Here is a 21,297-nt window from a genome sequence, read left to right as displayed (position 1 = left end):
TGACTGAACAAGCAAGCAAGGACAGCTCCTCTTTTAACTTTCCTGAACAATGGCTGCTGCTCCTTCCACCATTTCACATTCTCTCTACCCCCCCCCTTTAATAAGAAAAGAAGGGGAGAAAGCCATGCTGCATGACTTAGAAAGAAAAAGCTTTGTTTTATGCTCGATAAGCACTGCTTAACCCCCCACTACAGTTTTGAAAAATCCTCAGTAGAAGTTTTTGCAAAACTGTCAGGCCAAAAGTCACTGATGAGTACAAAAGGGGGGGGGACCTTCCCACCCCAAGGCTATTTTTAACATCCAAGTTTGGCTTTCACTTTATTTTCAAGACTTGGATGATTCGCATGGTTTCATCCTTTTGCCATCCAAGTTTCTAGTTATCCAGATTCACTTGATATTTAATGCAGCAACTGAGGATATTGCCTCTGTTGAAAATGAAAAACCAAACATTGCTGTACTGTTCTCAGCATCTGTAAAAAAAAACTTCTTATAACTCTAGTAGCAATAGTGATTTGCCCAACACTGAACTGAAAGCTATTACTGGACAGGTTCAATTACATATTACATGTAGACAGACTAGGATAAGCTAGGACTAACAGATCCTTCCAAATGGAACCAATTGCTCAGTTGTGAACTTCTAATTCTGAAGTTGTTTAGCCTCCTGTACTAGAAGGACAAAGCATTCCAACTCCTTTGATTCACTGGACCAAATTGCTTACTGACAGAGGAGACAGGGCAAGAGCTTTGCGATGTGTCTCTTCTCACAACTTTTGATCAAATATACCTGCCTTTTAAAAAGACAAAGACAACACAGATACAACTTTTTTTTTCAAAAACATACTTCATATTTCCTCTTTTATTATATAAATATCAGTTTAACCTTTTACTGTAAGAATATAAAATGTTTTAAGAGGATCTTTATTTTATACAAATTCACAAACAGTACATTTATTCCATGGTGGGGTTATGTGTCTGGGCTTGTCTGAATTCCATTACCTGCAACTGTGGAGGATTTGAAAATCTGCTCAACTGCCCCTTCTTCCCCCATCATTTTTGCATTCTTCAAAGCTGACTTATTTCTCCTTTTAAAGACAAGTAGTCAAGAAGTGGCTTTAATTTAATGAGAGAAGAGAAACAATAAATGAAACCAACTTTTCCCATTCATGTTACAACTACAAGTCAGTCCAATCTGCTCTTCTTTCTACTTCCATATAGGAAGCTTCTTACTTGACCTAGGTAATTTGAGAGAAGGGGAGGTGGGGATTTGCATAATATATATATTCAAAGAAACGGTGTTTCTATTTCACATCTCTTTTAACCATAGCCCAATCATAAGTTTGGATGTTTACATGTTACAGCTTTTTGTGCTAGAAGAGTAGAAATGCAAGAGCATCGTTGGGTCCCCAGAACCTTAGTCAGAGAGGGAGAGGCACAAAGATGATGTGTATGTGGGACACAGGGGGAAAGAAACCCCAACCAGCCTCCCCCCTTGCAATCATAAACCCAAGAGATTATCTTTCCAGTCTAGGCACAAAATATTTCAGTCTCTTATCTTTCTTATAAAAACTCCTGGGGGAGGGGGGTTGAGAACAAAAACAAAACAAAACCCCAAAACCCGAGGTAGCCAAACATTTATATAGAGAATATATTAAGCAGTAAAAGTGTACTTAAAAATCCACAAGAACAGCCACTTCAAATGTCTTTCAAAATTAGACTATGTATGAAGATGAATACTGAAGAGAAGAGAATGAATAAAAAAAGCTGAGCTCACCCACAAGACTTTTCAGGGAAGGGAAGCTTTGTAGAGTAGTTTTGTTTGTTATGTGTTTCTAAATAAAAGACAGTCACAGTATTTCTAGTGAAAAGTACAAGTGAAGATTAATTCCATCGTTCATACACCCTCAATTCTCCAAATGGAAAAGATGTGTGGTTGGATATGTTGTTAAAAGTATATATTATCCCAATCTACACACAAAAAAAAAGGAGGGGAAAGATGGAGTAAGGAGGGAGAGAGAGGTGGGGGGGGGGCAGAGAATTATAAAATGTTGAACAAAGGTGACTTCAACCTCTAGACTGAGACTGCAGTCTTATGCACATTTACCTGGGAGTACAACCTACTGAAAACAGTGGGATTTACTTCAAAGTAAATATGCATAGGATTATACTGTTAACTGGCAGCAAAGGAAAGATGGTGATGGGGTTGGTTGGATACAGCATAAAATGAGTCCACGGGAGAAATACTGTGTTTGATGTCTCCTCCCCGTTTTCTGCAAGCAACAGTGAGAAGTATGAGTGCACTTCAGTTGACACTCCATTTATAGTGCTGTGTCAAAGAAACATCACCTGCTCAGGAGAGAAGTCTAAAAAGCATGGCTGTTTCTAGCCTCAAGCACAAGGTGGGGGGCAGGAAGAGAAAAATAGAAGTATTATGGCCCAGAAGAGGTAGTATGATAGGGCTGGGAAAGACTCCTGCCTGAGTTTCTGGAGAGCTGCTACTAGTCAGTGTGGATAATACTGAATGAGATGGATCAATGGCCTGACTTGGTATAAGGCAGCTTTCTATGTTCCTGTGATATCTATAGCTTGTCTACATACCATATAAAGAAAGGGGTGGATGACTACAAAAAGCAAACTAGGAATGGGTGAACAAGCAATAATGGAAAAGAAGTAGTAAAGAAAGAGACTTATGCATGCTCAATAAAGAGCCGGTCTGCAGTAAATAACAACAATGGCGGGCTAGGTTTTCTTCTTCCATCCCTAGTGCAGAAGGGGGGTGGGGGGTGGAATCAGATTTGGAGAAAGGGGCTGTATTCATCCCCAGTGCATAAAGATTGAGAAGCTGCATTCCCAATAGAAAAAGGTAAGGACAGTGATACTGTATCCATCCACAGTGAAGGCTGATATAAGAGTGCAGTTGTCTCCCACTGGTGCAGGGGAGGGAATTATGAAAGAATGGTGGGTTTTCCCTCTTTCCCACCTCCACTGCTATGGCAGGTAATTGAGGGGGTAGACAGGCAAGTACTGAAGATACTTTCCCCCACCCTCCAGGTTTGGAGTCGTATTTCCCCCACCTCTTCCACTGCAGCAGTCAGTTGTTGAGTCCCTCCAGAGGAGTGGGGATTTCCAGGTGTCCCCTCCTCTCACCTGACTTTCTCGCTCTCAGTCATTTGCCAAAGTCCCAGGTTGAGCACCTTGAGGCAGGGCAGTTGAGTGATACGCTCCAGGCCCCGTTTAGTTATGCGGGTGCAACCATAGAGGTCAATGCCTGTGAGCTGACTGAGGTGCTCTGCGATGAGCTCCAGGCCCTTGTCGGTGATGCGGACGCACTGGCCAATGTTGAGAGTGCGCAGTCCGTGCATCTGGCGCACCATACGGTTGATGCCCTCGTCGCTGATGTGGCAAGAGCAAAGGGAGAGTGAGCGCAACCCATCCAAACCCTGTGCAATATAGGCCAGGCTTTGGTCTCCCACTTTGTCACAGAAGGAGACGTCCAAGCCTGAAAGACGCAAGCTGCCCATTGCCAGATGCATGATGCCCGTGTCACTGATATTGTCACAGGAACGCAGGTTCAGGGTGCGCAGGCTGCTCATGTGCGACAGGTGCAGTAGCCCTGCGTCTGAGATCCCCCCACAAAAGCTGAGGTTGAGCTGGCGCAGCCGAGTGAGACCCCGCGCCAGATGCTTGAGCGAGAGGTCGCTGAGCTTCTGGCAGTCCTGCAACGTGAGCTGCTCCAGGCCCAGGCAGCCCTCTGCCGCACTCCGGGTCATGCCTGCCAGGTGCCCAATGCCCACATCAGAAAGGTGGCGGCAGGAACGCAGGTTGAGGCTCTTGAGGCGCTGCAAGCCCCAGGCAATAAGCAGGAGGCCGGTGTTGGTGATGTTGCTGCAGCCGCCCAGCTCCAGCACCTCAAGACCCTTTAGGTACTGGGCAATGCGGCCCAGGCTGCTGTCGGTGATCTGCTTGCACAGGCTTAGGTTCAGGGCCCTCAGCGAGCTGATTTCTGCCACGAAGGCGTGGCCCAGCCCGTTGTCGGTGAGGTTGTAGCAGCCGCTCAGGTTGAGGCTCTCAATCTCCGCCATGCCCTGAATCACGTAGCTGAGGCTGCGCCGCAGTGATAGGATCTGCACCCTCCGGATCCCCCTGGCCGCCAGGCTGGGGAAGAGCGATGGGTTGGCACGGCGCAGGTGCAGCTTGGCCTCTACGCCCCGCCACACCGAGCGGTGGTAGGCGGCGTCCCTCCAGGCCGTGCACACCTGCGCCACCCGGCCCTTGTCCCGCACCTCCAGGTACCCGAAGATCATGGCCAGCAGCTCCGGGAACAGGCACGAGATGTGCGTCTCCATCGCCCGGGCCCGGCTCGCCTCCGACACGCAGCCACCCGGGCCCGGCGGCGGAGCCCGCCGCTCCCGCCGGGGCCCTGACGCGGCTAAGGCTGCTCGACCCAGCCTCCGGGCCGCTGCCGCTGCTTGGCAGGTCTTCGGGGGGCTCTCCTCGCCGCCGCTGGCTGCGCGCTCTCTTTCTCGGCGGCCGCTTCCGGCTCGGGCCTCACATCGCCACCGCCAGGGCAGGCGAGGCGGGCGGCTCGGCCTCTGCTGCTCCGCCGAAGGAAGCTGGGCTGCGAGCCCGGCCTCTGGCGCGCAACTGCCCTCGTCCGTCCCCGCCTCTATCCGCGCCACACCAGGCAGGCCGCGTTGCCGCCTCGCGTCTTTCCTGGGGCGGCCCCGCGCCGCATCGCGCTCAGTCCCGCGGGCGCTTTCTCTTCCCCGAGCGCCGCCGCCGCCGCCTCCTCCTCTTCGTCCTTTGTCTCCCAGCCGCCGCTCAGGCAGACCCCGCCGGCGCGAGCGAGGGAAGGGCAGCCCGCTGCCGAGCTCTTCCTCCTGCCGCCCTCGCCGCCGCCGCTCTCGGGAGACCCGCCTCCCGCCTCGTTCGGCTCGGCAGGCTCCGACTCGCGCGCTCCCTCGCTCACTTGCTCGCTGGCTGCCAGGCCCCGGCACCGCGCTCAGGCCGGGCGGGGGAGGGGACTGGGCAGGAGGAGGAGGAGGCTGCTGCTGCTGCGCCGGGCCGGGCTCTGCTGCGCCACACCTCCCCGCGCCGCCTGCGCAGTGGTACGATCCGGAACACTCGGAGCCGTCGCCTTGACAACACCCCCCTCTCTTCCCCCTCCCTCCCGGCAAGCCGGCAGGGTTAACCCTCGCGGCGCCGCTCTCCATCGAGCCAGGCTCCGCGGGCCTTTCGCCGAGCGTGGAGTGCGGCGTGGGGCCGGCCAGGGGTTGACCCCAAGAATAGTTTAGCAGCTGGGAGGGGGAATCCTACCTGCTGCTCTCGCCGCAGCGCCGTGGGTGCGCTAAGGTTAGGATATGGGAGCGTCGCCGTTGCCCGCGAGAGAGACTTAGCTGAAAGGGCAGGTGTTAAATCAAGAGTGGGGAGAAGGGGAGTCTAAGCTCCCTTCCCTCCCTCACTTGGGGCTGCCTGGAGATGGGCGAGAAAATGTTATTTTAGTAAGGCTAAAACTTTTTTGGGGGGGAGATACCCCAAACTGCTCTTTACGCCTCACCCTCGACTCAAGGCAGTATTGTTTATTGTTGGTTAGCTTTAAATTTAAAAGAAAATATTGGGTACAATCCCTATTAAAAAAATAAAGTTGAAGGTATTCAATTAATTTAATTAATTAAGCTGTTAGTGTGCATTACACAAACCTTTGCAGTGGTCTTTGAATAAAATAGCACACAAATCTTATATTGTTAATGAACAATGCAATCTTTTCTATATGTCTACTTGGAAGTAAGTCTTCTTGGGTTCAATGGGTCTTTACTCCCATTGTAAGTAGATATGGAGTTGCAACCAAAATAAATGAGAAAGCATGTATCTAAGCTGTTACTTTGAAGATGTGAGTGGCACTAAATATTTGTTTCACAGGGGGCAGCTGTGGATAAAAATTCATGGTTAGATGGTTAATATAAACATGAGGGGAAATAATGCCATTTAAATAACTGCTGCTTTCAGCCTTACATGGACTTGTTGAAAGTAAGGGACTTGCTTTAGGGTTTGACTTGCCAGATATCTCTAGACCCAAACTCCAATATTATCTGGCTCTAGACTTGTATGAGCAGGCAAATGGCCCAAACCCAGATAGCTTAGGTAAAATTCAACCTGTTTGTGCCCTTGTATCCTCTAAACATCACATTTCACACACACACAAAAAACCATCACATTTCACATAGTAACATTCCACACAGTAGTACAATAGCTCTAGCAAGAAAAGTTCCTCCCCGTTCTAAGCTGCTCTGCAATGTCAGCTCAGGCATTTTTGTGTATGTCGGTAATACTTTTCAACAAGGACAAAATGCAATTTATTTCTTTCTTTAAAACACATTGCAGATATAGCCTCTCATTAAAGATATTTCCATGTGTGACTGCTGCTGATACTAAACTGCAGTGGGGAATATCCCATTGATTGGTGGGTTCATATCAACATCCATTTGCCAATTGGTAACTTACCATGGGGTCCAAATAATGACTTGGATATCTGCTCATCTGCACTGGCCTGACAAAGAGGGAGAAAAACCTCACCACAAAAACTGCATCTCATCAGAAAGCAGGAGTGCTAAGAAACTCCATGAATTATGTCCCAATGAAGCGATACTGAAAGCAAAAATGTTGGTTTGCATTACACAAAGCTACCCAAATAACATTTCAATAAAAAGTACTTACCACTTTTCTCAATGGTTCAACATTAGAAAATACAAGTCGACCTGCAACAAACTGTTGTACTGTATTGTTTAAAGGGAGTGTTCCTTTGCAGAGTTCCAGCCAGTTACCTAGCCATGTCCTCCAGGATGCTCCTATCTCTCTCCCCACCTCCTTTTCCCAGCTGACACTCAGTTCTGTGCCTATTGAGAATGCTCAATTCCCATTGGACTGTTTGTGGGTGAGGGTGGGTGGATTGTACTGCTGCAACCTTCTGAGGCACCACTGATGCTCTTATTTCTCAGAGATGCCATTTTTGCTTTGTTTCTATTAGAACACGCCACATTAGTTCACTGCCTGGGTCCAACTGACTGAGAAGTTCTTCTGCAGAAGCTCTAGATCTCTTGCACAGCTCCCATTAGTTTTAATGGGGTGCACACAAGATATCTTCCCGATAGATTGTGAGCGCTGAATAGAGTAGGTATTAACTGTAGTCAGCAACATCTCTTTAAAATTATGTAATCACTTATCCCTTCGGGTTTCATAGCATTACCTGTGTATCTATGGTTGTTATAAAACATATACTTTTGTAAGGCTATGAACCTGCTACAGCACATTTTAAACTTTCTATTTTAAGAAATACTCATGAGTCTTGACTAAATAAAATTATTCCCTCATCCTTCCAAGGTTATTCCAAAAGGAAGGCTTAATACAGATATAATTGTGGTATGATTAGAGTTGTGTTTCAGAACACTTATGAGGAATGAACTTAAATTCTGAATTATATCTGCTTAGGATCACATTTGATGGCAATGTCTTAAGTATTAGCTTACAGTGGTACCTCAGGCTACAGACGCTTCAGGTTACAGACTCCGCTAACCCAGAAATAGTACCTCGGGTTAAGAACTTTGCTTCAGGATGAGAACAGAAATCGTGCAGCAGCAGCACGGCAGCAGCAGGAGGCCCCATTAGCTAAAGTGGTGCTTCAGGTTAAGAACAGTTTCAGGTTAAGAATGTAACCTCCTGAACGAATTAAGTTCTTAACCCGAGGTACCACTGTATTAGTGAAAGAGACTTAGTAAGTTGGTTACCGAAGTTTTTCTCAGGACTTTGAGACAGCAGTCCTCAGAAAATGTATGGCATCTGCATAATACCAATTTGCTGAAATGGATATTTCCATTTCTGTATGAGGCTGAGGTAGAAGTCCCACCTCAGAATCCTTTGTTTGGCTGGATCCTAAATGTACTAGGAATCCTGTTTGTTGCATTCACTCTAGCATATCTGCCTGCTTGTAACACCATTATTTCTGAGCAATAGCTAGCTTTGTGTGTTGTTTTGGAATTGTATGCAGCTCTCCGTATCTTTGGTGACATTGATTTTCACTGGGGTTGGATCAGTATAAATAGAAGAATGCAATTCTATATAAATGAGAAATATTCCATGTAAACTGGCACACTTGAATTTAAGCATGCTTTAAAGTCAAGGCTGTAGGAATAAACCAATTTAAATGCTTCTATACTGTGTAAAGTTGGGATTTTACCCTCGGGCTGTGATTTTACCACTTGGGTTTGGAATCGAGCCATGGAGGTTAGGCGGAGGGACAGTTTGGGTAGAGCTGATTTATGGAATGCATGCTTTATGAGAGCTCTGAATTTAGATCAACTTGGGTGAACCCTCATGCCACTGTTCAGTACAAAAAAGGTAGTGATGGGATAACTTCACTCATTGCTAGGATTGGCATTGCATTAATGTTACTCATTACTGGCACAAGATCAAGGGTCTTGAGCAAGTCAGGCTGAACGAGGGCCAACAAAATCTTTATGTTGGACTAGTGCGTGTTGCTTCTTTACAAATGGTGTGTGTGCTTTACCTACCATACCCTATATTTTCATCTGTTGGTAAGCTTGATTGCTGGCAGTAGTTGTATTAAGAAGCAGCCATGGATAACTTCTAAAGGCATTAAATTATTTTAAATGGCTTTTTAATGGGGGGGAAAACGTTTCTATTGGTATGTACCACATCAGTTAGGGCTAGAAAAATGTATTATATTAGAACCTTGGGGCTGTAACCTCAGCCTCAGCTCTGCATATCTACATATTCTCGATAGATTTATTGATATCAAAGAAGCAAAATAATGGGTGAAACCGAAGTGTGCCTTGGGACAGGGAGTAGATATAAAAATCCCCAGTATAACAAGCAAGTGAGTCATTCTATATGCTAAATGGAACGGTGAAAAACTGCACTCCCTTATTTGTATCTCATGGGAGATAAGGGAGCAGTCCTAACCCATGATCTGTTCTGCTGCTTTGCGTGTTAGGATTTGGCAGTGGTGTGTCCTCACCTTACTCTGCTGGGGGTGGTGGGCCTTTGCTGCCAAAGGTACAGTCTGTTTTGGAGCTACCATCAGCATGAATAATAATGGTCAGTGAAAACCCAAGTAAAGAGGTCTATTGATGCCTCCTGAATAGGAATACTGTAATTTTCAAAAACAGAGAGTGGATACAGGCAGCTCTTAACAGTAACCTATCCTGATATACACTGAATAGTCCTGCTGCGTGCTGAAGAAAACTTAACCCATCTTCCAAATTTCTTATGTTTTGCTGTTACTCTTATTTTTATTGCGAGTTTCCACAACTTCCATCAAGAAGCAACAGCTTTTGTATAGTGGTCAACTTTGTCAGCTGCTGGACTTTTTAAATTTCCCAACATAGTGTTGCTCAGGGCATTATGGAAAAATTAAATTGCTGACACTGGTCCTCAAGGCCAACTAAAAACAATCTCATACTCTCTCTCAACTCCTCTGGTTCTCCATGCAATGCACCAGTAAGTTGGGGTTCTTTACAGGTCTCTTAGCCTTGGCTGTTACCACCTTCTGGAACCAGCCCTGGCTTCATCCCTTCCCTTCAGCAGCTTGTCTTTCTGTTCAGTGCTGCTGGTGAACAACAAATATAATACAGTGCTGTATGACCCCGTTTGACCAAATGCCTGCATTGCATTTAAATCATTCAGGGGACCAGAAATTTGAATAAATGGATTCTGTAATGTTTCAAGGGTGGTGGCGATTTCACTCAATTTTATGCCAGACTCACTTATGTCTACTGAAAAGAAGTAGGGTGGTTTTACGTCCACCTGATAAGAACTAGGATGGCATTCCAGCCTGACTTGAGCACTGGGATTCTATTTCTGTGGTGTCACAATGACCTGGCCAGTGTTCTGCAACCTTGGGTACCAAGATATTGTTGGGCTACCATTTCCATCATCCCTGACCATTGAGTAAACTGGCTGGGGATGATGGGAGTTGTAGTCCAACTACGTCTGGGAACCTGAGGTTGAAGAACACTGATCTAGACATATAGGACAAAATTTGGGATGATGACTAAGGTTCAGGTGCCAATCTTTTATGGGACACAATGCTAGCTGCTTACAAGATATCAGACAATAATTGTCTCTCTATTTACCAATGCTTATCTCAAGCAAGGAGTAGAAGGCACTCTCATTTCTGTGTTTCTGGGTTTCAGTCTTTGACCTTTAATTCTATGCTCTCTCTATGAAGAAGAAAGCAATTTTCATAGGAAAGTTGGCTGGTGGGAAAAGGATTAAGAATCTAGTCGCTCTCCACACTGCTTCTCGAATAAAATTTGGAGCCTCCCAAATCTGCTATTTTTTTAAAAGAAAGGTTGGTTGAAACTAACATGCATTTGCAACTTGGAAGACTAACCCCAGTGTATGGATTCATATATATCTTGGTCTTGTGTTTACCATATGTTTAATAGGAATAAGGAAAAATGATCTGTAATAGGATTTTGTTTTATCCAAATAGCAGCTGTTTGCAATTTTTCTGAGCTTCCAAAAAGTCAGAAGACAGATGGGGCAGTTAAAATGTACATTATCAGTGCAGTTTATCACGGAGACAAACATTTTGAATACCATGCTCATCATGACCTGAGCAGCATTTTCTAGGTTCCAGGCAAACTAGTTGTATTGGCCCTCATCCCATTAAAGACACTAAACAATGTAATAAAAATCATATTAGTTCTGAAATTGTTAGATTTGAGGGGATCAGATAGTCACTATGGCTTTATGACTGTATCTGGCCTCCTAGGTTGTAAATCTGCAGTAAGAAGCGTATTCTGCAGTCTTTGAGAAGTTGAGTCTCAAGCCTCCTAAGAGAGGTCTACAAACGTTAGCTGGGCTTAGCCAACTGTAGCTAGCAGAGCTTACCTTTCCCACTCCCACTTTGTGTGCCTTTCATTTTTACCTGATGTCCTGGGAAAGAGTTTTATAGGAGAGAGGCAGCTGGCAAAGTCTTTGGCTTTGTTCAGACAAATCGCTGGCGCTTACTGACTTTTGGGCCCTGTGTGAATGAGCCTGGAATATGTCTTAGACGCAAGTGGTCCTTTTCCCCCATGAATGCTTCAGTTCCCTCCTGTCCTGGTTTGTGACAAACCATAGCTGCTCATTACATCTGAACATAAACTGTGGTTTAGGGTTTGTAAACCAGATTATGCCAGGGCCAAGCCTGTATGTCTGGGATGGAGAACCTGTGGCCCTCCAGAGGTGGTTGGACTTTCTCTCCCATCAGCTCAATGCATGGATAACGGTCAGGCATGATGGGAGTTGAAGTCCAGCATCTGGAAGTCCATAGGCTCTATTTTCTTGTTGCATGTTATGGTAGGATCTCCTTCCCTCTAACTCATGATATTGATGCTGTCACAGCAAGGCACCGTTTTGAAAGAGACATGCTCTCCCTTCCTCTATTGCTGATGGACCCCCCCCCCTTGCTCTGTTCACTATCTAGCCCTTTGAAGAGCTCTGGAGAACTCAAAATCTTGCACACTATGTTGTGATATTTTGGTTAACCTAATAAAGACATTGCCCTAGTAGGGATTTTGAAAGAATTTTGTTATTCCCATGGTGGGAATATGCAGTAGGCTTTTCCTTCTGGTTGCCAGAATTAAAATTTCTGGTCACCAACACTTGTATTTGTGGGCCCCTGCCTCCTAGGTAACCTGAGGAATCAGATGAGTGCATGGAAAGGATGGTTCTGTTCTAAAATTGGTTGTAACTGGTTTCTGTAAATCTTATAAGATTTAATTACGTCTGGACAGTGAACAGCTACATTGGTAGAAATACGTTCACTAAAATTACTGTATTTTTCCATGTATAAGACTACGTTTTTCCCTATTTTTTAAAATTTAAAATTGGGGGTTGTCTTATACACGGAATGTTTAAAATATTTATTTCTTAATTTTGGGTGCAAAAAATAGGGGTTGTCTTATAGACGATGAAATACGGTATATACAGAACTCTTCATTGTCACTGCCCCCTCCATGGCAAGAGGCCATGGAGTTCTTTGATAAGTTGTGTCTTGAATACGTATATTCTACCCTCAAAACTCTTTACCGAGAGTTTATTTCATATGCCATAAATGTTTTTGGTAGTAATAGCTATACACAATTGAAGGTCTAAGTGGTAAATTGCATTTCACACAAATATTGTAATGTTTTTCACCTGCTTGGGAGCTGTTAATCCAGTTTCCTGGAATAACCACTGATATTCCAACCCCCTGGGTAGTTTCCAGATGATAAAGTTGTTTGTTCTTTCCCCTATTCAAATTACACTGATGTTCAAAGGGAATGGGACATTATTTATTGGCAGCTATTTGAAGGAATCAACTTAGTTTAGATTTGAGTAATTCAGGCTGAGTGTATAAAGCCTTCACACATACTCTGTTATACTACTTGTGTGGCCATAATGAGGTAATCAGATAGTCTCTTCATTTAGGTTCCAAGATAGAAGCACATTATTAATATCAATGGAATTAGTCCTAAGCAAGTGGTTTTAGCGTATGGACACACTTAGAGTTGCAATACTGCCCCTACTTACCTGGAAACAAGTCCCATTAAATCATGTGATGCTTACTTTTGAGTAGACACACATTAGTCTCACTGTTAAGTGCCTTACAATATATTTTCAGAACCATATTTTATTGTATTGTATTGTATTGTATTGTATTGTATTGTATTGTATTGTATTGTATTGTATTGTATTGTATTGTATTGTATTGTATTGTATTGTATTATGTTATTATTTTATTTATCACTTCACTTCACTTCACTACATTGTCCCATTGGGCCTTAGAAAGGACACGGAAATATCCACAGCCAGCATTCATGTATTAATATGTAAAATCAACATTCAGAGACAAGGGACGCGGGTGGCGCTGTGGGTAAAACCTCAGCGCCTAGGACTTGCCGATCGTCAGGTCGGCGGTTCGAATCCCCGTGGCGGGGTGCGCTCCCGTTGTTCGGTCCCAGCGCCTGCCAACCTAGCAGTTCGAAAGCACCCCCGGGTGCAAGTAGATAAATAGGGACCGCTTACTGGCGGGAAGGTAAACGGCGTTCCGTGTGCTGCGCTGGCTCACCAGATGCAGCTTGTCACGCTGGCCACGTGACCCGGAAGTGTCTGCGGACAGCGCTGGCTCCCGGCCTCTAGAGTGAGATGAGCGCACAACCCTAGAGTCTGTCAAGACTGGCCCGTACGGGCAGGGGTACCTTTACCTTTACAACATTCAGAGACACTTGTGTTGGACTCCTTTCCTGTCTTAAAATTGTTGACTTGTATTTGTCAAAGTACTTTAAATGGTTATGCAGCTACTAGTGGTGTGTATGGCTTCATGGTGGCCATGCACCAGGATCCCTACACAGTTGTGTTCATTTTTCACATATAGCTGTTTTCATATCAATTGAAAACCTAACTAGTGGTGCAACCCAACTGAAGTGAAATACTTTTGTAAACAATTAATCTGTGTGGGAGAGTTACGCATGTGATATGCAGTGATCCTATGCATGTTTTCTCAGAAGTAAGTCTTACTTAGTTCAGTGGAGCTTACTCCCTAGTAAATATGCATAGGATTGCAGCCTACATTTAAAGAAATGGGACACAGGAATACTTAATTTTGGCTGTCTTGTGCCTGTAGTGAGTAAGCTGAATTCTTCCTATCGCTGTTTGTCTCTCAAACCATTTTTATTCCTAAAGAAATCTGGGAGAAGGAAGGTATCCTACTTACCGTATTTTTCGTTCTATAACACGCACCAGACCATAACACGCACATAGTTTTTAGAGGAGGAAAACAAGAAAAAAAATATTCTAAACGAAATAGTGGATATATGATTTTTGTGGTTCATGCTGTGGCCACAGAAATGTGATCTGACAGTGAGTTTGGAGTAGCCCGATGCAAAAATCCTGAGGATCCATGTGGATCCATGCTTTGTAACCACAGAGGAGGGAAGGAAGGGGAACCATGGATCCTCTACTCACGACTGCAGCAGATCCCCCCCGCCACCCGCAGGCATTCGCTCCATAACACGCACAGACATTTCCCCTTACTTTCTAGGAGGAAAAAAGTGAGTGTTATGGTGCAAAAAATACGGTAATGGAATTGAAATTAACTTCCTAGCTGCAGTTAATGTCTGCCAATAGGGCTATTAGCTGCTTGATTTCCAGGGAAATGATGGTATCGTGTCTACTGAACTGTACAAAAGTAAACTTTACAGTTTCTAATCTCCCCCCCCCCCCATGTCCCCTGTTAACTCCTACTTAACAACAGCTTCAGATGATCCTTAGTAAAAAAAATAAATCATTTTAATTGTTTTCCCCCTCCCACAATCCTGTCCCCCCCCCCCAATCTAAAACATTTATTTATTTAATCACTTCTAGGCAACCTTTTAAGGCACCCCCGTCTCCAGGCATCTTACATAAAATCACCATAAAATACCACATTTCAGTAAAAACACCCATTTAAAACACCAATCCAAAACAATATGCAGACCAGCAGTACACCATTATGGATTAGCTAAAACAGTTTCAGACAATTTCAAGTCATCATTGCCGTAACTCTTTTAAGAGAAGGCAATCTGAAATAAGTGGGTTTCGAAGTCTGCTCTGTTAGAACTGTATTTGCATCCCTTGGGAGGGAATTCCACAAACATGGAGCCATACCCAAGCTAAAAAATCTAAATCTCCCACCTCTTGCTTCCCACAAAATGCCCTAGTGGGGGTTATTGGATGGGCTACCAGGGAGGCAGACTGCTGGGGGTGTTGGTGGAAAGAGACAAGAAACTTTCCTCCCATGAACTTGCTTAAGGTAATTTACCGTATTTTTTGTCCTATAAGACTCACTTTTTCCCTCCTAAAAAGTAAGGGGAAATGTGTGTGCGTCTTATGGAGCGAATGCAGGCTGCGCAGCTATCCCAGAAGCCAGAACAGCAAGAGGGATTGCTGCTTTCACTGCGCAGCGATCCCTCTTGCTGTTCTGGCTTCTGAGATTCAGAATATTTTTTTTCTTGTTTTCCTCCAAAAACTAGGTGCGTCTTGTGGTCTGGTGTGTCTTATAGAGCGAAAAATATGGTATATTGGGGGTGATTTTTCCTTTGCCAGCAGCTCCCAAGTGTGCCATTGGTCAGAAGAGCGCTTCCCAGAGACACATTGCAGCTGGCATGGGGAGGGAAAGGAAACGTTCCTTCACATTGGAAGAGCCTTATACTGAGTCAATATTGTCCCTGCTGGCTGGCAGTGGTTTCAGCCTGGTTTCAGCCAAGGGACATTCTCAAACCAATTTGGATTTGCCAGTGATTGAGCTTGGGACCATTTGCATGCAAAACAGATGCTCTACAGTCCTTCTATCAACATTTTTAAGTTGGTTTATCTTAGGATCCAAGCCCTTGCAAACTAACCATTGAGAAGGACTACATATGTAGTGAGCCCTGCTGTATCTCTGCTCCTAACAAGCAGACTCATAACCTATCAAACACCAGCCATGCCTCTCTAACTGCTGTCCATGCCTCTCAGAAGGTCAGTGCTTCTGTCTGTGACCTCTCCTGCCACTACTGCTGCAATATTTATGAGGATGATGAATCTCTGTTTGGGACAATTCATCTGAGTCTCTGCTTTACAGTGGATAAACTAATCTGCCAAAATGTCGGCTTATAATTGAGAAGAGTTTACTTATGCTAATAAGTTCTCTCTCTCTCTCTCTCTCTCTCTCTCTCTCTCTCTCTCTGTCACACACACACACACACACACACACACACACACACCCTACACCTCCAACAACTTTTCATAGGATCCATTAAACAGGATTTTAATGTTTTGATATTGCTTTGTGCAGCATGAATTCTGTACCACAAACAAAATAAATAAAAGCGGCAAACTACACAAGAAATTCTAGGTTTTTGTGAGTGGAATGTGTTGCACAAATAGAATTGGCTTACAAAATTTGTGAACTCAGGACCTGTATCCCCTTGTATTTTTTTTTTTTTAAGGGAATGTGTGTGACCCTGAGTATGTGCAAAATGATTTCACCTCTGAAACCAGGTACCTTGAAAAATGTTGTTGTTGTTATTGTTGTTGTTGTTGTTGTTGCTGTTGCTGCTGCTGCTGCTGCTGCTGCTATGTTATGTTAGTAGCATTAAACTGTTATAATGATGCATTAATATGTATTCTTCCCGTTGTTGCTTTTGGCTCATTTATGTGGGAAGGTGGCATACAAATTAATGAATAAATGATGGAGGAGTTATATCCCACACTTCTAGTTAAAATACACTGGTCAGCGCAACCTACAACATATACAAGAAGAATGTCATAAAAACAATCTAAAACAATTAGAGAGAGAGAGGATTAGTGATCGAAAAAACTGGGGGAGGGATTCTGCCTCATAAAATAAAAGTCTGCTGGATTAGAAAGGACAAAGTGCACCTGAGCACATGTCTTGCATGAAACATTTTACATATGCTCAGGTGCTCTGTGGACACACACAAATATTGCACCACATATAACTCGGGAAATGACAATAAAAACTCAGAATAGGTTGTTATTGATCAGGCAGATGAGATTCTGGCTTTGCCTAAGAGCCTAGCTTGTACTTGGTGGGTCTGTCTACAATACTGAGTTCTATACAGTACAGTGACTTAGCAGGTGGGTGAATGGCATCTCTACCACAGCAGGAAAGGTGGAGGTGACAAATGGATTAAACTACTGTATCTTCATCCTAGGGAAGTGCAACTTTCTATCCAGACTTGTCTCAATCGTACCTTTGGTTATAAAGAGACATAGTGGCAAAGAGACATGCACTGTCCCTGTTCCCCTGTCACAATGGGATCTCACCCAAAGGAAAGAGCAGGCTAAGCGATTCAAAGGCAGGATTTTTGTGATACTATAAAATAAATAAATCAGAAGCTCCTGCAATACATGCAGTTCTTTTTTAACTATTAACTCTGCCTTTCTGGAACTGTGCCACCAGTATATTTTCAGCGATTAGATCACGTTCTAAAATTGGCAATGCACTAAAATTTGACAGAATCCTGCCTCCTGCCCTATAAATATCCACTCCAAAGTCATATCTCTTAGGAAAGAGAGAGAGAGAGAGAGAGAGAGAGAGAGAGAGAGAGAGAACCACTTTATGATGATGATGATGCTATGGAAGCTTGCTGTGCAAATTGTGGTCCTGGTTAGAGCCCAGGGTGAGAGAACAAATAGAAACTCCAGAGAGAAAAGATGCCAAATAGAATTGTCAACAAGCCAGAGTCCTTGGCCAAGAGCAGCTCCTTTAAGTAATAGTCCAGAAACTCTCGAGATACGGTCGACTGTACCTTTACAAAATGCGCAAGCTATATTTTCTGCTGTTTCTACTGTGTATGAAAATATTTTGGAGGGGAAAATATTTCATGGAAACCTGGCTCTTTGACCTTTAGGTGTGGAAAGAGTTTAGCAGATGGATGCCAGCATGGTGTCCAAAAAAATGCCATCGCTGTCTGTAAGCATTTATTTTAGGGAGTGTGGTAGACATTGGTAGAATAACTGACTGTTATGGAAAGGAGGGGGCACCTAACCCATTCAACCTTACTCTGCAGGCAGGAACATTCCTGATGTCTCAGTATGGATTTGGTGCAGTGTTAGCCCCTTTGCCCCTTCTCCAAAAGTCTTACTTGGAAACAATATGATGCACCAGATGCATTTCCAGCAAGACATGTTGTCATTGTATGTTCTTCTCCTGCTCCCTAGTCAACAGGGCTGTCACCAGACATCTTGGGGCCCTTAGCACTGTGTCATCAGTGGGGGCCCACACCCAGCACACCCCAACACACACACACATCTCCTCATTGTGATCATTCTTTCTTCTTCTGCCTCTGCAGCATCATGTACCATGCCTGCCAAGCCCCCAAGCAGCCCCAGCTGTAACAAAACATGCCTCTCCCTTATTGGTCTCTACGGCCACAGCAGGCGCTGTAACCTTCCAACAGTTTGACATCACTCCCAAGGTGCACCATTCCGTTGTATTGCGCGACAGAAGGATGCCAGTCAAATATAAGAAATAGGCAGCTGTTAAACTTCTACCTGTCATGCAGCTGTTGAAGGCATAGAATCTCTATGAAGCCAATCCTGAAAGAGTAGCCATGCTAGTCCTTTGCAACAATGCCAGCTTAGGTGTCTTGTGGCTTTTTGAAGTTTTAACTGGTTTATTGTGGCATGAGCTTTTGTGTTCTTGAGCTCACTATGGACCCATCCACACTTAAGTTTGTCCTGTGATTTCAGCTGCTATTTGGCTTGCAAAGGAAAATCTACATATGAACGAGGTTCCACATTTCCCCTGGTTTAATTTCACCATCACCTATCTTTTCCTATACTTTGGATACTTATCATGGTAGCTTCAGCCCACGGCCCACGGCTCTTCCTTTTTTAGTACAAAGTTGTTCTCTCTCCCATTGTACGTGTCAGCCTCTCAAATGTTTTTAAATGGCTCATGCTGAGTTTTGTCACTTTCAGGCCTTTTGACCTTGTCCACCTCACTTAGCTCCCCTGTCTTTTACATGCCTTGTGAGTAAAAGAAAACACAGATAATATTTGCCCACTGTTCATAAAACACTTTTAAGTCAGCGTATGGAAGGCATTATATAAGTGTTAAGTATTTTTATGACGGGTTTATTACAGTCCATCTTCTCTGGCCCCGACATGTCTGAGCCAGGTAACATTGCCAGCATTTTTTTAGTTGTTTTTGCTTTCTTTTTCTCCTCCTTCTCCTCTTCAACTGATCTTAGCCATCTTGCTTTTCACTCTGTTGCCTTTGCTTTCTGCTTTTCTGGCTCTGCACCCCAGAGACAGCTGTCAGAAAGCTGCTGAAGACCATCAGGTATATCTTGGCATTTCCTGCTACACAGCCTCTGACCTTAGTGACAGCGATCCCTGCAACAGTGCTAGGCTACAGAAAACCCAAGAAAGCAATAGAACAAGGCAGTGCTTAGATCACTGGGAAAGGCAGTATGAAAGTGGTACTGCCTGGGGGAAAGGTTGGGGCCTCAGCAGTGGTGGAGAAAGCCTCTCTGGCACTGAGGGGCGGGGTGAACTGCACTGCAGCGCACACACGGTGTCCGCATGGACTGCACATGTGTGGCACCCATATGGACAGTGCTCAAGCAGCAGCCCGTATGGACACCACACGTGTGCCCTCGTCTGCTCTACAGCTGGGGGAGGGAGGCAGCAGGCCATCTTGTCACCCCCCCCCCCGGGTGGCACCCTGGGTGGACCGCCCCCCTGCCCCCCCTTCAATACCCCTGGGCCTCAGAGTCTTTCAGGAGAGCAGCTGCTGCACGCTTCAGGTTGCAATCCCTGTTCTCAAGGGAGGAGGCCTGCAGAACAAGCGTACATGACTTGTCTCAAAGAATCCTGGTACAGTCATACCTCGGGTTGAAGTAGCTTTGGGATGAGTATTTTCGGGTTGCGCTCCGCGGTGACCTGGAAGTAACGGAGTGTGTTACTTCCGGGTTTCGCCACTCGTGCATGTGCAGACAGTCAAAATGACGTCATGCGCATGCACGGAAGCAGCGTATCGCGACCCGCTGACACGGGTTGCGTTCGCTTCATGGTGCGAATGGGGCTCCGGAACGGATCCCGTTCACATCCAGAGGTACTACTGTAACTAGATTGCGAAGAGTGCTGGGAATTATAGCTCTGAGGGGCAAGCTACAGTTCCCAGGATTCTGTGCGGGGAATCCATATCCATGGATACATTTAATGTATGGTGTGCATATAGCCTAAGTAAGCTCTATTGAACTTTGGAAACATGCATAATATTAGGGAGCAACTGGGACTCGGTTCTCCCCATGGTTTAAAACACATTAATAGGAAATGCACCCATACCAAATAATGTTATTTCTTAATTTCGCAAAATTGATATATTGTTCGATTATAAGAAAACCTCAAAGCAGTTTACAAATATGGTCAAATTTGGGCCACAGAACAGGTGGTGGGGTAGCCTCTCCCCTGCCACCAATGCTGTTTCTGAAATTTAAATCTTCCTTGGTAGAGGAAACTACCCTTTTGTTCCACAGGGGAGGAAATAACAGCTACCATTTCCCAAAGATAGTAGACTATTCATGTAGGAAAGAGTAAAGCAAGAGAAGCTGGCAGGAAAATTATAGTACTTCACCATAGCTCCCTAGAGTAGTAAATGGGTTATTAAAATCGTACCCAGATATGGAGGTAGTAGAATATATTTCTCATATTCTTACTTGATTTTTGAAAGTTAATAATTCTATAGTCTAGGTGGGATATGGACTGTGCTAATCTTCAATCCAAACATGGCTAGAGAAGCTACTACATGGAGCATGATTCTTGGTACAAGCTTTAAAGCATTCTCAATTTAATGGTTTCATGATTTGTCCTTTTACTTGAATTAAAATTACAATCACGCACATTCTGGGAGACAAGTTTCAAAACAGATGACAATAAGGAGGAAAAATGGCAGCTGTTGGAATACCACCACTCAAGTGTTCTCTAGATTACATCTTTTGGGGTGTCCCCCTCCCCTTTATGGTTCTATTCATTTCTTTAGTTGCCTAATAAAACCTTACCTGCAGCAAATCCTTTATCTAAGGTCATAAATGCAATCAGTAAAAGAACTTATCTTGGAGAAGGATCACTTTCGGATTTTAATTGGGTTACAGCTGTCTGTAACAAACAAAACCCTGGTGCTGGGATCATACTGATGAGTCTCTTGTATTCTCTGAGTCCTTTGCTGCTGGCTTCCAAAAGAAATGAGAGTTTGGAATGGAATAGGGGCACAACTGCTCTGACTCGCTATGGTCATTCCTATGTTCCTAAGCTTCTGGCAGCCAATCCTAAACACTTGCGCTGGCATGTCTTCCTGCATTTGTCTTGTAATATCCAGTGCCAAAAAAGTGATTTTGAAAAAAAGTTATTAGGCAGTCAGATGTTTCTAGTGAAACACAAGGCTATTATTATTTTTGCTGATCCGTGAACCCCTTGTTTAACCTCATATCCTTCAGCCCAACTTCTGTGGAGATCAAGTACTTGCAAGAGCATTTGCTGTTAATTCTGTTTCCATTTCTGCCCTCACCTCTTCCTGCTGTCTCTCCCTACTGTCAAATGTTAAATTGTATGCTTCTAGTGGGCTGAGACCTTTTTCTCTTTGTGCTACCATGTGAAAACCACTCAACTGTTGTGTATATCAGTGGCACTACAGTGGTACACATCCTTTGTCATCTAGGATTGGAGCAGCAATACCTCTCTGTGCCTTGTGTTTAAACATCAGTA

General features: G+C 44.5%; 2 protein-coding genes across 8 annotated transcripts in view; one reads left to right on the top strand and one right to left on the bottom strand.

Annotated features, from left to right (window-relative positions):
- Positions 1 to 21,297, top strand: part of WNT5B (Wnt family member 5B) — a 130,112-nt gene that overhangs the window by 79,407 nt on the left and 29,408 nt on the right. The window contains exons 1-2 of one of the 7 annotated variants that reach the window (XM_081878976.1): positions 5,212 to 5,349; positions 7,022 to 7,164. The exons of 5 other annotated variants lie outside the window; for them this stretch is intronic. Coding sequence is in view for 1 of the 2 variants with exons in the window: in XM_081878971.1 (XP_081735097.1) it covers positions 10,235 to 10,363 (129 nt within the window). In the remaining variant the exon portion in view is untranslated. Of the gene's footprint in view, positions 1 to 5,211; positions 5,350 to 7,021; positions 7,165 to 10,219; positions 10,364 to 21,297 lie in introns of those variants that run through there. One more of the 7 variants, XM_081878971.1, reaches the window with a different exon arrangement.
- Positions 903 to 5,055, bottom strand: FBXL14 (F-box and leucine rich repeat protein 14). The gene has a single exon (XM_081879340.1). It carries the CDS (start codon positions 4,341 to 4,343, stop codon positions 3,141 to 3,143), a length of 1,203 nt encoding a protein of 400 aa, XP_081735466.1. The 5' UTR covers positions 4,344 to 5,055; the 3' UTR covers positions 903 to 3,140.

The sequence above is a fragment of the Podarcis erhardii genome, assembly GCF_964252035.2.
Source record: "Podarcis erhardii genome assembly, chromosome: 10".
In the NCBI taxonomy this organism is placed as follows: domain Eukaryota; kingdom Metazoa; phylum Chordata; class Lepidosauria; order Squamata; family Lacertidae; genus Podarcis; species Podarcis erhardii.
The sequence above is the reverse complement of the archived record's forward strand: the minus strand, read 5'-3'. Positions and strand labels throughout refer to the sequence as shown.